We start from the raw sequence: 10,265 nt of genomic DNA, 5'->3' as shown, positions 1-10,265 counted from the left end.
AGAAGGGTGGGTAAATGTGCAGACGATACTAAAGTCGGTGGTGTTGTCGATAGTGTGGAAGGATGTAGCAGGTTACAGAGGGATATAGATAAGCTGCAGAGCTGGGCTGAGAGGTGGCAAATGGAGTTTAATGTAGAGAAGTGTGAGGTGATTCACTTTGGAAGGAATAACAGGAATGCGGAATATTTGGCTAATGGTAAAGTTCTTGAAAGTGTGGATGAGCAGAGGGATCTAGGTGTCCATGTACATAGATCCCTGAAAGTTGCCACCCAGGTTGATAGGGTTGTGAAGGAGGCCTATGGCGTGTTGGCCTTTATTGGTAGAGGGATTGAGTTCCGGAGTCGGGAGGTCATGTTGCAGCTGTACAGAACTCTGGTACGGCCGCATTTGGAGTATTGCGTACAGTTCTGGTCACTGCATTATAGGAAGGACGTGGAGGCTTTGGAGCGGGTGCAGAGGAGATTTACCAGGATGTTGCCTGGTATGGAGGGAAAATCTTATGAGGAAAGGCTGATGGACTTGAGGTTGTTTTCGTTGGAGAGAAGAAGGTTAAGAGGAGACTTAATAGAGGCATACAAAATGATCAGGGGGTTGGATAGGGTGGACAGTGAGAGCCTTCTCCCGCGGATGGAAATGGCTGGCACGAGGGGACATAACTTTAAACTGAGGGGCAATAGATATAGGACAGAGGTCAGAGGTAGGTTCTTTACGCAAAGAGTAGTGAGGCCGTGGAATGCCCTACCTGCTACAGTAGTGAACTCGCCAACATTGAGGGCATTTAAAAGTTTATTGGATAAACATATGGATGATAATGGCATAGTGTAGGTTAGATGGCTTTTGTTTCGGTGCAACATCGTGGGCCGAAGGGCCTGTACTGCGCTGTATTGTTCTATGTTCTATACAGTGGAAAAGAAAAGCAAGCAAAATGTTTAGCTGTTTTTCAGGAGTGCTGTGGGGGAGACACAGAAGCTGTGTTACTTTTGTTTGGGTGATGCTAAAAACTCTGCTTTTATTAAATAGGAGGGTATCCTAAACCTCAGAAGTCACTTGGAACACTGGTTCTTAGTGGTGTATGTTTTCAATTTGGTATAATGTGAGAAAGATATGCAAACCAGGGAGGAACAGTCCAGCCTTGTTGTGATCAATTAATAAAGAATATTTATTAACTTCAAAGAAGGGTGGCATAGTGGCGTAATGGTTAGCACCGCTGTCTCACGGCGCCGAGGAACGGGTTCGATCCCGGCCCCGGGTCACTTTCCGTGTAGAGTTTGCACATTCTCCCCGTGTCTGCGTGGGTCTCACCCCCACAACCCAAAAAGATGTGCAGGGTGGGTGAATTGGCCAAGCTAAAATTGCCCCTTAATTGGAAAAAAAATTGGACACTCAAATGTTTTTTTTTTTTTTTTAACTTCAAAGGAAACACATGACAAGAACGACTGTAATACACGACAACAGTACACTCAACTATATTAATGGCTATACACCGACAGTGTCTATGAAGGTACCCCCTGTTCCCAACTATCTACATTTCTTGAACTCTGACAAATGCCCCTTTTTTCCCCAAACAACATCCAATATTATATAACTCTATTAGCTAAATCCAGATAGAGGTACCATCCCCACAGGTTATTTTCCTTTCGGAAAGCAATCTTCAGTATTCAGGATGGAGATGCTGGCATTGGACTGGGGTGAGCATATTAAGAAGTCTTACAACACTAGGTTAAAGTCCAACAGGTTTGTTTCGAATCACTAGCTTTCGGAGCACAGCTTCTTCCTCAGGCGAATTCACCCGCGGAAGGCGCTATGCTCCGAAAGCTAGTGATTCGATACAAACCTGTTGGACTTTACCTGGTTCAATATTCAGCATAGAGATTTTTCTTTGCTTTTCTTTTGATTTTAGCAGCAGCCTTTCAGCAACAACTTGGTTTCGGGAGAGCCCGCTTTTCCCCCCTTTTTGCCAGTAATCTTGCGGACCAGTCTTTTAGCATACAAGTGCCAATTCACTAATGTCCTTTACGGAAGGAAATCTGCCAGCCTTCCCTGATCTGGCTTGATTGTGATTCCAGACCCACAGCAATGTGATTAACTCGACTGCTCTCTGAAACAGTTCAGCAAGCAAATTGCTCAGTTCAAAGGCAACAAATGCTGGCCTAGCCAGTGACCCCCACATCCAATGAAAGAATAAAAATATACATTTAGAATAACAGTACATTACATTTATTAATTCTGTACATATAAAACACTAGTGGAGTTGATAGAGAACAGTTCCCCACTCAGGCAAATAGCAGAAAACTGGCTCCTGTTTCACTCCTATTTTCAGTCGGGGCATCAAGTACTTTTCATATAGATCTGCATGCAGTCACAAACACGGAGTTCTGAATCCTCTGGTCCTCCCAGCAGGAATAGTATTGTCATATGAGACAGTCATGTGTAGGATAGCAGGGTGACATCATAGGAACCATCCACCTGTGGACCGGATATACAAAGTATAGTAAGACTGATTCCTTCATATTCTGCCTCAATTCCTTGTCTTTTTAAAAAAATCTTTCAATAATATCTTTCCCTCCAAAACAACCATTCTCCAGATGTTAATCCCCTGGCAGCTCTTTTCCTGTGCCCATACTTCATCTCAGGACTCAGACTGTGAATATTGACAAACTGGCAGATTGCAGAGGCCATCAAAACATGTCATAGAATCTACAGTGCAGAAGGAGGCCAATTGGCCCATCCGAGTCTGCACCGGCCCTTGGAAAGAGCACCCCACCTAAGCCCACACCTCCACACTATCCCCGTAACCCAGTAACCCCACCCAACCTTTTTGGACACTAAGGGCAATTTAGCATGGCCAATCCACCTAACCTCCACATCTTTGGACTGTGGGAGGAAACCGGAGCACCCGGAGGAAACCCACACAGACACGGGGAGAACGTGCAGATTCCGCACAGTGACCCAAGCCGGGAATCGAACCTGGGACCCTGGAGCTGTGAAGCAACTGTGCTAACCACTGTGCTACCGTGCTTGCCCGCAATCCTGTCTTCATCTAACATCCACACAAAAGGACTTCCAGTAGGTATCATTGGTTAGTGATTGGGATCAAAGTTTCCTTGAAGATGTGCGGCTGTTTAAAATTAATTCAGGACCCATGCATTTAAACAATTCAGCCACACAACACAAATAAAAGAGGAGATCCGTTGATCAGGAGTGGGAAGTTTGGCTGATTTTCTTCCTTTGTAGCCCAGGAACGTGAGGACTAATTGTAGCTGTCCCAAACTGACATGGCAGCGGAGATGAGCTAACTGAGCATCGCCTGTGGTTTGAACCTGTAGCCTCTGAAGAGATTAGTGCTACATCAGGTCATCACTTATCCCTCTGAGCACCGTTTTTATTTTTATTTTTTAAATAAAAATTTTTTATTGAGGTTTTCACAAAATATCAACAACAGAATGAAAAAGGAATCCAATAGAATTAAATACAGAACAAAATAAAACAACCCCGTGCCCCCCTCCCCCATATACATAAGTAATAAATTAACACCCCGAATTAACACAAAGCAAACATAGCAAATATATACACCCCCTCAGATCCCCCAGTGTAAACAAACATAAATAAAATAGAACCCCCCCCCCCCGCCCCCTGGTTGCTGCTGCTGACCATTGTCTACCGTTCTGCCAGGAAGTCCAAGAACGGTTGCCACTGCCTGAAAAACCCCTGCACCGATCCCCTTAAGGCGAATTTCACCCTCTCCAACTTAATAAACCCCGCCATATCATTGATCCAGGATTCCACGCTTGGGGGCCTCGCATCCTTCCACTGAAGAAGAATCCTCCGCCGGGCTACCAGGGACGCAAAGGCCAGAATACCGGCCTCTTTCGCCGCTTGCACTCCCGGCTCCCCTGCAACCCCAAATATTGCGAGCCCCCAGCCTGGTTTGACCCTGGATCCTACCACCCTCGACACTGTCCTCGCTACGCCCTTCCAAAATGCCTCCAGCGCTGGGCATGCCCAGAACATATGGGTGTGGTTTGCTGGGCTCCCTGAGCACCCAACACACCTGTCCTCGCCCCCAAAGAACCGACTCACCCTTGTCCCAGTCATGTGTGCCCTGTGCAGCACCTTAAACTGTATGAGGCTGAGCCTCGCGCACGAAGAGGAAGAGTTCACCCTCCCTAGGGCATCTGCCCACGTCCCCTCTTTGATCTCCTCTCCCAACTCCTCCTCCCACTTACCTTTCAACTCCACCACCGAGGCCTCCTCCTCCTCCTGCATCACCTGGTAAGTTTCCGAGATCTTCCCCTCTCCAAACCGCCCCCCCCCCCGCCACCCCCCTCCGAGAGCACCCTGTCCTGCACTGTGCATGGCAGCAGCCGCGGGAATTCCACCACCTGCCGCCCGGCAAACGCCCTTACCTGTAAATATCTAAAGGTGTTCCCCGGAGGGAGCCCATACTTCTCCTCCAGCTCACCCAGGTTCGCGAACTTCCCATCCACAAACAGGTCCCCCAACCTTCTTATCCCTGCCCTGTACCACCACGAAAACCCTCCATCTATTCTCCCTGGGACAAACTGGTGGTTCCCCCGTACTGGGGTCCACACCGAGGCCCCAACTTCCCCCCTGTGCTGCCTCCACTGCCCCCAGATTTTGAGGGTAGCCGCCACTACCGGGCTCGTGGTATACCTCATTGGAGGGAGCGGCAGCGGCGCCGTTGCCACGCCTCCAGACTCAAACCCTCACGCGACGCCGTCTCCAGCCTCTTCCATGCAGCCCCCTCCCCCTCCATCACCCACTTGCGCACCATCGCCACATTGGCGGCCCAGTAGTACCCACAGAGGTTGGGCAGTGCCAGCCCCCCCCCCCCCCACCATCCCTACTCCGCTCCAGGAACACCCTTCTCACCCTCGGAATTCCTCGCGTCCACACAAACCCCGTTATACTCCTGTTGACCCGCCTAAAGAAGGCCTTCGGGATAAAAATGGGGAGGCACTGGAACAGGAACAAAAACCTTGGGAGTACCGTCATCTTAACTGACTGCACCCTACCCGCCAGGGACAGCGGCAACGCGTCCCACCTCTTGAACTCCTCCTCCATTTGCTCCACCAGCCTCGTGAAATTAAGTCTATGCAGGGCCCCCCAGCTCCTGGCCACCTGGACCCCCAAATACCTGAAGCTCCTCTCCACCCTTTTTACTGGGAGCTCGCCAATCCCCCTCTCCTGGTCCCCTGGGTGAACCCCGAACAACTCGCTCTTCCCCATGTTGAGCTTGTACCCTGAGAAATCCCCGAACTCCCTGAGGATCCTCATTACCTCCGGCATTCCTCCCACCGGGTCCTCCACCTATAGTAGCAAGTCGTCCGCATAGAGCGACACCCTATGCTCCTCCCCACCCTGCACCAACCCCCTCCAGTTCCTCGACTCCCTCAGTGCCATAGCCAGGGGTTCAATCGCCAGTGCGAAGAGCAGGGAGGACAGTGGACACCCCTGCCTCGTCCCTCGATGCAACCGAAAGTACTCAGACCTCCTCATGTTCGTGGTCACACTCGCCATCGGGACCTCGTACAACAGCCTAACCCACCTGACAAACCCCTCCCCAAACCCGAACACTCTTCAGCACCTCCCACAAGTACCCCCACTCTACCCTATCGAAGGCCTTCTCAGCGTCCATCACCACCATCTCCAATCCCTCATAATAACGTTCAGGCGCCTCCGCACATTCGCGTTCAACTGCCTCCCCTTCACGAACCCCATTTGGTCTTCGTGGATCACCTGCGGCTCACAATCCTCAATTCTCGTGGCTAAGACCTTCGCCTGCACCTTGGCATCTACGTTTAACAACGAAATCGGCCTGTAAGACCCACACTGCAGGGGATCCTTGTCCCGCTTCAGGATCAAGGAGATCAGTGCCCGGGACATCGTCGGGGGCAAAGCCTCCCCCCCCCCTCCCTTGCCTCATTGAAGGTCCTAACTAGCAACAGGCCCAACAGGTCCACATATTTCTTGTAGAATTCGACCGGGAAACCGTCCGGCTCCGGTGCCTTCCCCGCCTGCATGCTCCCTATCCCTTTGGCCAGCTCCTCCAGCCCAGTCGGGGCCCCCAATCCCGCCACCTGTCCCTCCTCCATCTTCGGAAACCTCAATTGGTCCAGAAAGCGGCCCATCCCTCCCTCCTCCAGTGGGGGCTCTGACCGATACAGTTCCTCATAAAAGTCCCTGAGAACCCCATTGATGCCAACCCCACTCCGCACCACACTCCCTCCCCTGTCCTTAACTCCCCCGATCTCCCTAGCTGCGACCCGCTTCCGAAGCTGATGCGCCAGCATCCGACTTGCCTTTTCCCCATACTCATGAATTGCCCCCTCGGCCTTTCTCCACTGCGCGTCCGCCTTCCTGGTTGTAAACAGGTCGAATTCGGCCTGGAGGCTACGCCTCTCCCTCAACAGTCCCTCCTCAGGCACCTCCGCATACCTCCTGTCTACCCTCACCATCTCCCCCCACCAGCCTCTCCCTCTGCTCTCTCCTCTCCTTGTGGGCCCTGATGGAGATCAGCTCTCCCCTAACCACCGCCTTCAGCACCTCCCATACCATCCCCACTCGGACCTCCCCGTTATCGTTGGCCTCCAGGTATCTCTCTATGCTTCCTCGGACCCACTCGCTCACCTCCTCCTCCGCCAACAGCCCCACCTCCAAGCGCCACAACAGGCGCTGGTCCCTCTCCTCCTCCAGCACTAGGACTACCCAATGCGGGGCGTGATCCGAAATGGCTATCGCCGAGTACTCGGTATCCTCTACTCTCGCTATCAGCGCCCTACTCATAATAAAAAGGTCGATCCGGGACTAAGCCTCATGAACATGCGAGAAGAATGAAAATTCCCTAGCCCCCGGCCTTGCAAATCTCCAAGGGTCCACCCCTCCCATCTGGTCCATAAACCCCCTCAGCACTTTAGCCGCCGCCGGCTTCCTACCCGTCCTAGACCTGGAGCGATCCAGTGCCGGATCCAATACCATGTTAAAGTCCTCCCCCATCATCAGGCCCCCCACTTCCAAGTCCGGGATCCGACCCAACATGCGCCGCATAAAATCCGCATCGTCCCAGTTCGGGGCATATACATTGACCAGCACCATCCTCTCCCCTAGCAGCTTACCACTTACCATTACGTGCCTGCCGCCATAGTCTATCACAATGCTCGATGCCTCGAACGACACCCTCTTTCCCACCAAGATCGCCACCCCCCGATTTTTGGCATCCAGCCCCGAATGAAACACCTGACCTACCCACCCTTTCCTCAATCGTACCCGGTCTGCCACCTTCAGGTGTGTCTCCTGGAGAGTGACCACATCCGCCTTCAGCCCCTTCAGGTGCGCGAACACCCATGCCCGCTTGACCGGCCCGTTCAGTCCCCTTACATTCCAGGTTATCAGCCGGATCAGGGGGCTGCCTGCCCCCCTCCCCCGCCGACTAGCCATAACCCCTCCTCAGCCAGCCACGCGCCGCACCCCACGCCCGGCCCGTTCCCCACGGCGGCAGACCCCCGTCCCAACCCTCTCTACTCGCTCCAGCTCCCCCTTGACCATACCAGCAGCAACCCCTCCTAACTGCTTTGCTCCCTCCATTGCACTCCCACAAGTCAGCTGACTCCTGCTGACCGCGGCCACTCCTACCTCTCCTTCGACTGCTCCCATTGTGGGACATACCCTCCTCCTCCATTACCCATCAGCATGCTCTCCGCCTCCCCCTTCCATCCCAAGCGCGGGAAACAACCCTCGCTTACCCGCCCCCTTCAGCGCGGGAAAAAGCCCGTGCTTTCCACCTGCCCGGCCCCGCAACCTCTGACGCAGCTCCTTTTACAGGCCCAGTCCCCTCACACCCGACTCGGGCCTCCCCCTCCCCCGCGGGGCCCCATCCCCCCTACCAGCCATCCACCCCTACTCCATTTACTTACCCCCCTCCAAGAGCCCACCCGACAGACCCAACTAAAACAGTGCCCAACCCACCCTAACCACTCACATCGAACCAAAAAGAAAGAGCAAAGAACCCCCCCTCAAAATGTAACACACCAACAGCGATCCCCGACCACCCATCCGGACCCTCAGTTTGTGTCCAGCTTCTCGGCCTGAACAAAGGCCCACGCCTCCTCCAGGGAGTCAAAATAATGGTGCCGCTCCTTGTAGGTGACCCACAGTCGCGCCGGCTGCAGCATGCCAAACTTCACCCCCTTCCTGTGCAGCACCGCCTTCGCCCGGTTGTACCCGGCCCTCTTCTTCGCCCCCTCCGCACTCCAGTCCTAGTATATTCGAACCTCCGCGTTCTCCCACCTGCTGCTCCTCTCTTTCTTGGCCCACCTGAGCACGCACTCCCGATCAGCGAACCGATGAAACCGCACCAGCACCGCCCGCGGCGGCTCTTTCGCCTTGGGCCTCCTCGCCAGCACTCTATGGGCCCCTTCCAGCTCCAGGGGCCCCTGGAAGGACCCCGCTCCCATCAGCGAGTTAAACATGGTGACCTCATAGGCCCCCACGTCCGACCCCTCTGGGAGGCCCAGAATCCGCAAATTCTTCCGCCTCAACCGATTCTCCATCTCCTCGAACCGTTCCTGCCATTTCTTGTGGAGCGCCTCGTGCACCTCCACTTTTACCGCAAGGCCTAAGATCTCGTCCTCGTTGTCGGAGATCTTTTGTCGGACCTCGCGGATCGCCACCCCCTGGGCCGTCTAGGTCTCCAGCAGCTTGTCGGTAGAAGCCTTCATCGGCTCCAGCAGGTCCGCTTTGATCTCCCTGAAGCAGCGCTGGATAGCCTCCTGCATCCACGCTGCCTGGTCCCCACCCGCCGCCATCTTGCTCTTCTTCCCTCGCACTTTCTTTGGGTTCAGCACCAATTTTTTAGTCGCCCCGCTCCTGGTCCAAGCCATACACTGTCGGGGGAATGTTGCAATCTTCTTCCCACACCGGGAAATGTCGAAACAATTCCGTTGGGGGCCCTGAAAAGAGCCCCAAATTCCGTTCCAAGCGGGAGCTGCCGACGTGCGACTTAACTCTGCATAGCCGCAACCGGAAGCACCGTTTTTACTTTTTAAAAAAAAAAAATTTTTATTAAAGTTTTTCGATCAAACAAAAATTTCCCATTTTACAACTTTGTAATAATATATACATTGATCGTTTTTTAAATAAATAATATGCTGACTATCGGCAACTGCCAATAACAAAATAAGAAACAACAGAAATAAGAACTAAAATAGTAACTTTGTGAAATCAAATATAAATAACTAATATATAAACACACACATAAAACCCCTGAAAACCCGAATGAGCCCCCCCCCCTCCCTCCCCCCTGGGCTGCTGCTGCTGCCTTTCCTATTTTCCCTTATCGCTCTGCGAGATAGTCGAGGAAAGGTTGCCACCGCCCGGTGAACCCCTGAGCCGAACCTCTTAATGCATATTTTATCCGCTCCAGTTTTATAAACCCTGCCATGTCGTTGATCCAGGCCTCCACACCCGGGGGCTTAGCTTCTTTCCACATAAGTAGAATCCTTCGCCGGGCTACTAGGGACGCAAAGGCCAACACGTCGGCCTCTCTCACCTCCTGCACTCCCGGCTCATCTGCAACCCCAAATATAGCCAACCCTCAGCTTGGTTTGACCCGGACCCCCACCACCTTCGAGATCACTTTTGCCACACCGACCCAGAACCCATGCAACACCGGACATGACCAAAACATGTGGGTGTGGTTCGCCGGGCTTCCCGCGCATCTCCCACACCTATCTTCCACTCCAAAAAACCTACTCAGCCTTGCTCCTGTCATATGCGCCCTGTGTAGAACCTTGAATTGTATCAGGCTGAGCCTGGCACACGAGGACGAAGAGTTTACCCTACGTAGGGCATCTGCCCACAGCCCCTCCTCAATCTCTTCCCCCAGCTCCTCCTCCCATTTTCCCTTCAGCTCCTCTACCATCGTCTCCCCCTCGTCTCTCATTTCCCTATATATATCTGACACCCTGCCATCACCCACCCATGCCCCCGAAATCACTCTGTCCTGGATCTCTTGCGCCGGGAGCTGCGGAAACTCCCTCACCTGTTGCCTCACAAATGCCCTCACTTGCATAAAGCGAAATGCGTTCCCAGGTGGCAACCCATATTTTTCTGTCAGTGCTCCCAGACTCGCGAACGTCCCGTCCAAGAACAAGTCCTGCAATTTCGCAATTCCTGCTTGCTGCCAAGATTTAAATCCCCCATCTATCCTTCCCGGGACAAACCTATGGTTGTTCCTTATCGGGGAC

The 10,265-nt window shown here is 53.1% G+C and overlaps 1 protein-coding gene across 3 annotated transcripts in view; it reads right to left on the bottom strand.

The window, feature by feature from the left end:
* Positions 1-2,201: 2,201 nt before the first annotated feature.
* nicn1 (nicolin 1) overlaps positions 2,202-10,265 on the bottom strand; it is an 82,398-nt gene continuing 74,334 nt past the window's right edge. For all 3 annotated transcript variants that reach the window (XM_072472082.1, XM_072472084.1, XM_072472083.1), the window contains one exon: positions 2,202-2,466. In XM_072472082.1, coding sequence (XP_072328183.1) covers positions 2,425-2,466 — 42 coding nt within the window. In that variant the 3' untranslated portion in view covers positions 2,202-2,424. The remainder of the gene's footprint in view (positions 2,467-10,265) is intronic.

The sequence above is a fragment of the Scyliorhinus torazame genome, chromosome 13, assembly GCF_047496885.1.
Source record: "Scyliorhinus torazame isolate Kashiwa2021f chromosome 13, sScyTor2.1, whole genome shotgun sequence".
Taxonomy (NCBI): domain Eukaryota; kingdom Metazoa; phylum Chordata; class Chondrichthyes; order Carcharhiniformes; family Scyliorhinidae; genus Scyliorhinus; species Scyliorhinus torazame.
The sequence above is the reverse complement of the archived record's forward strand: the minus strand, read 5'-3'. Positions and strand labels throughout refer to the sequence as shown.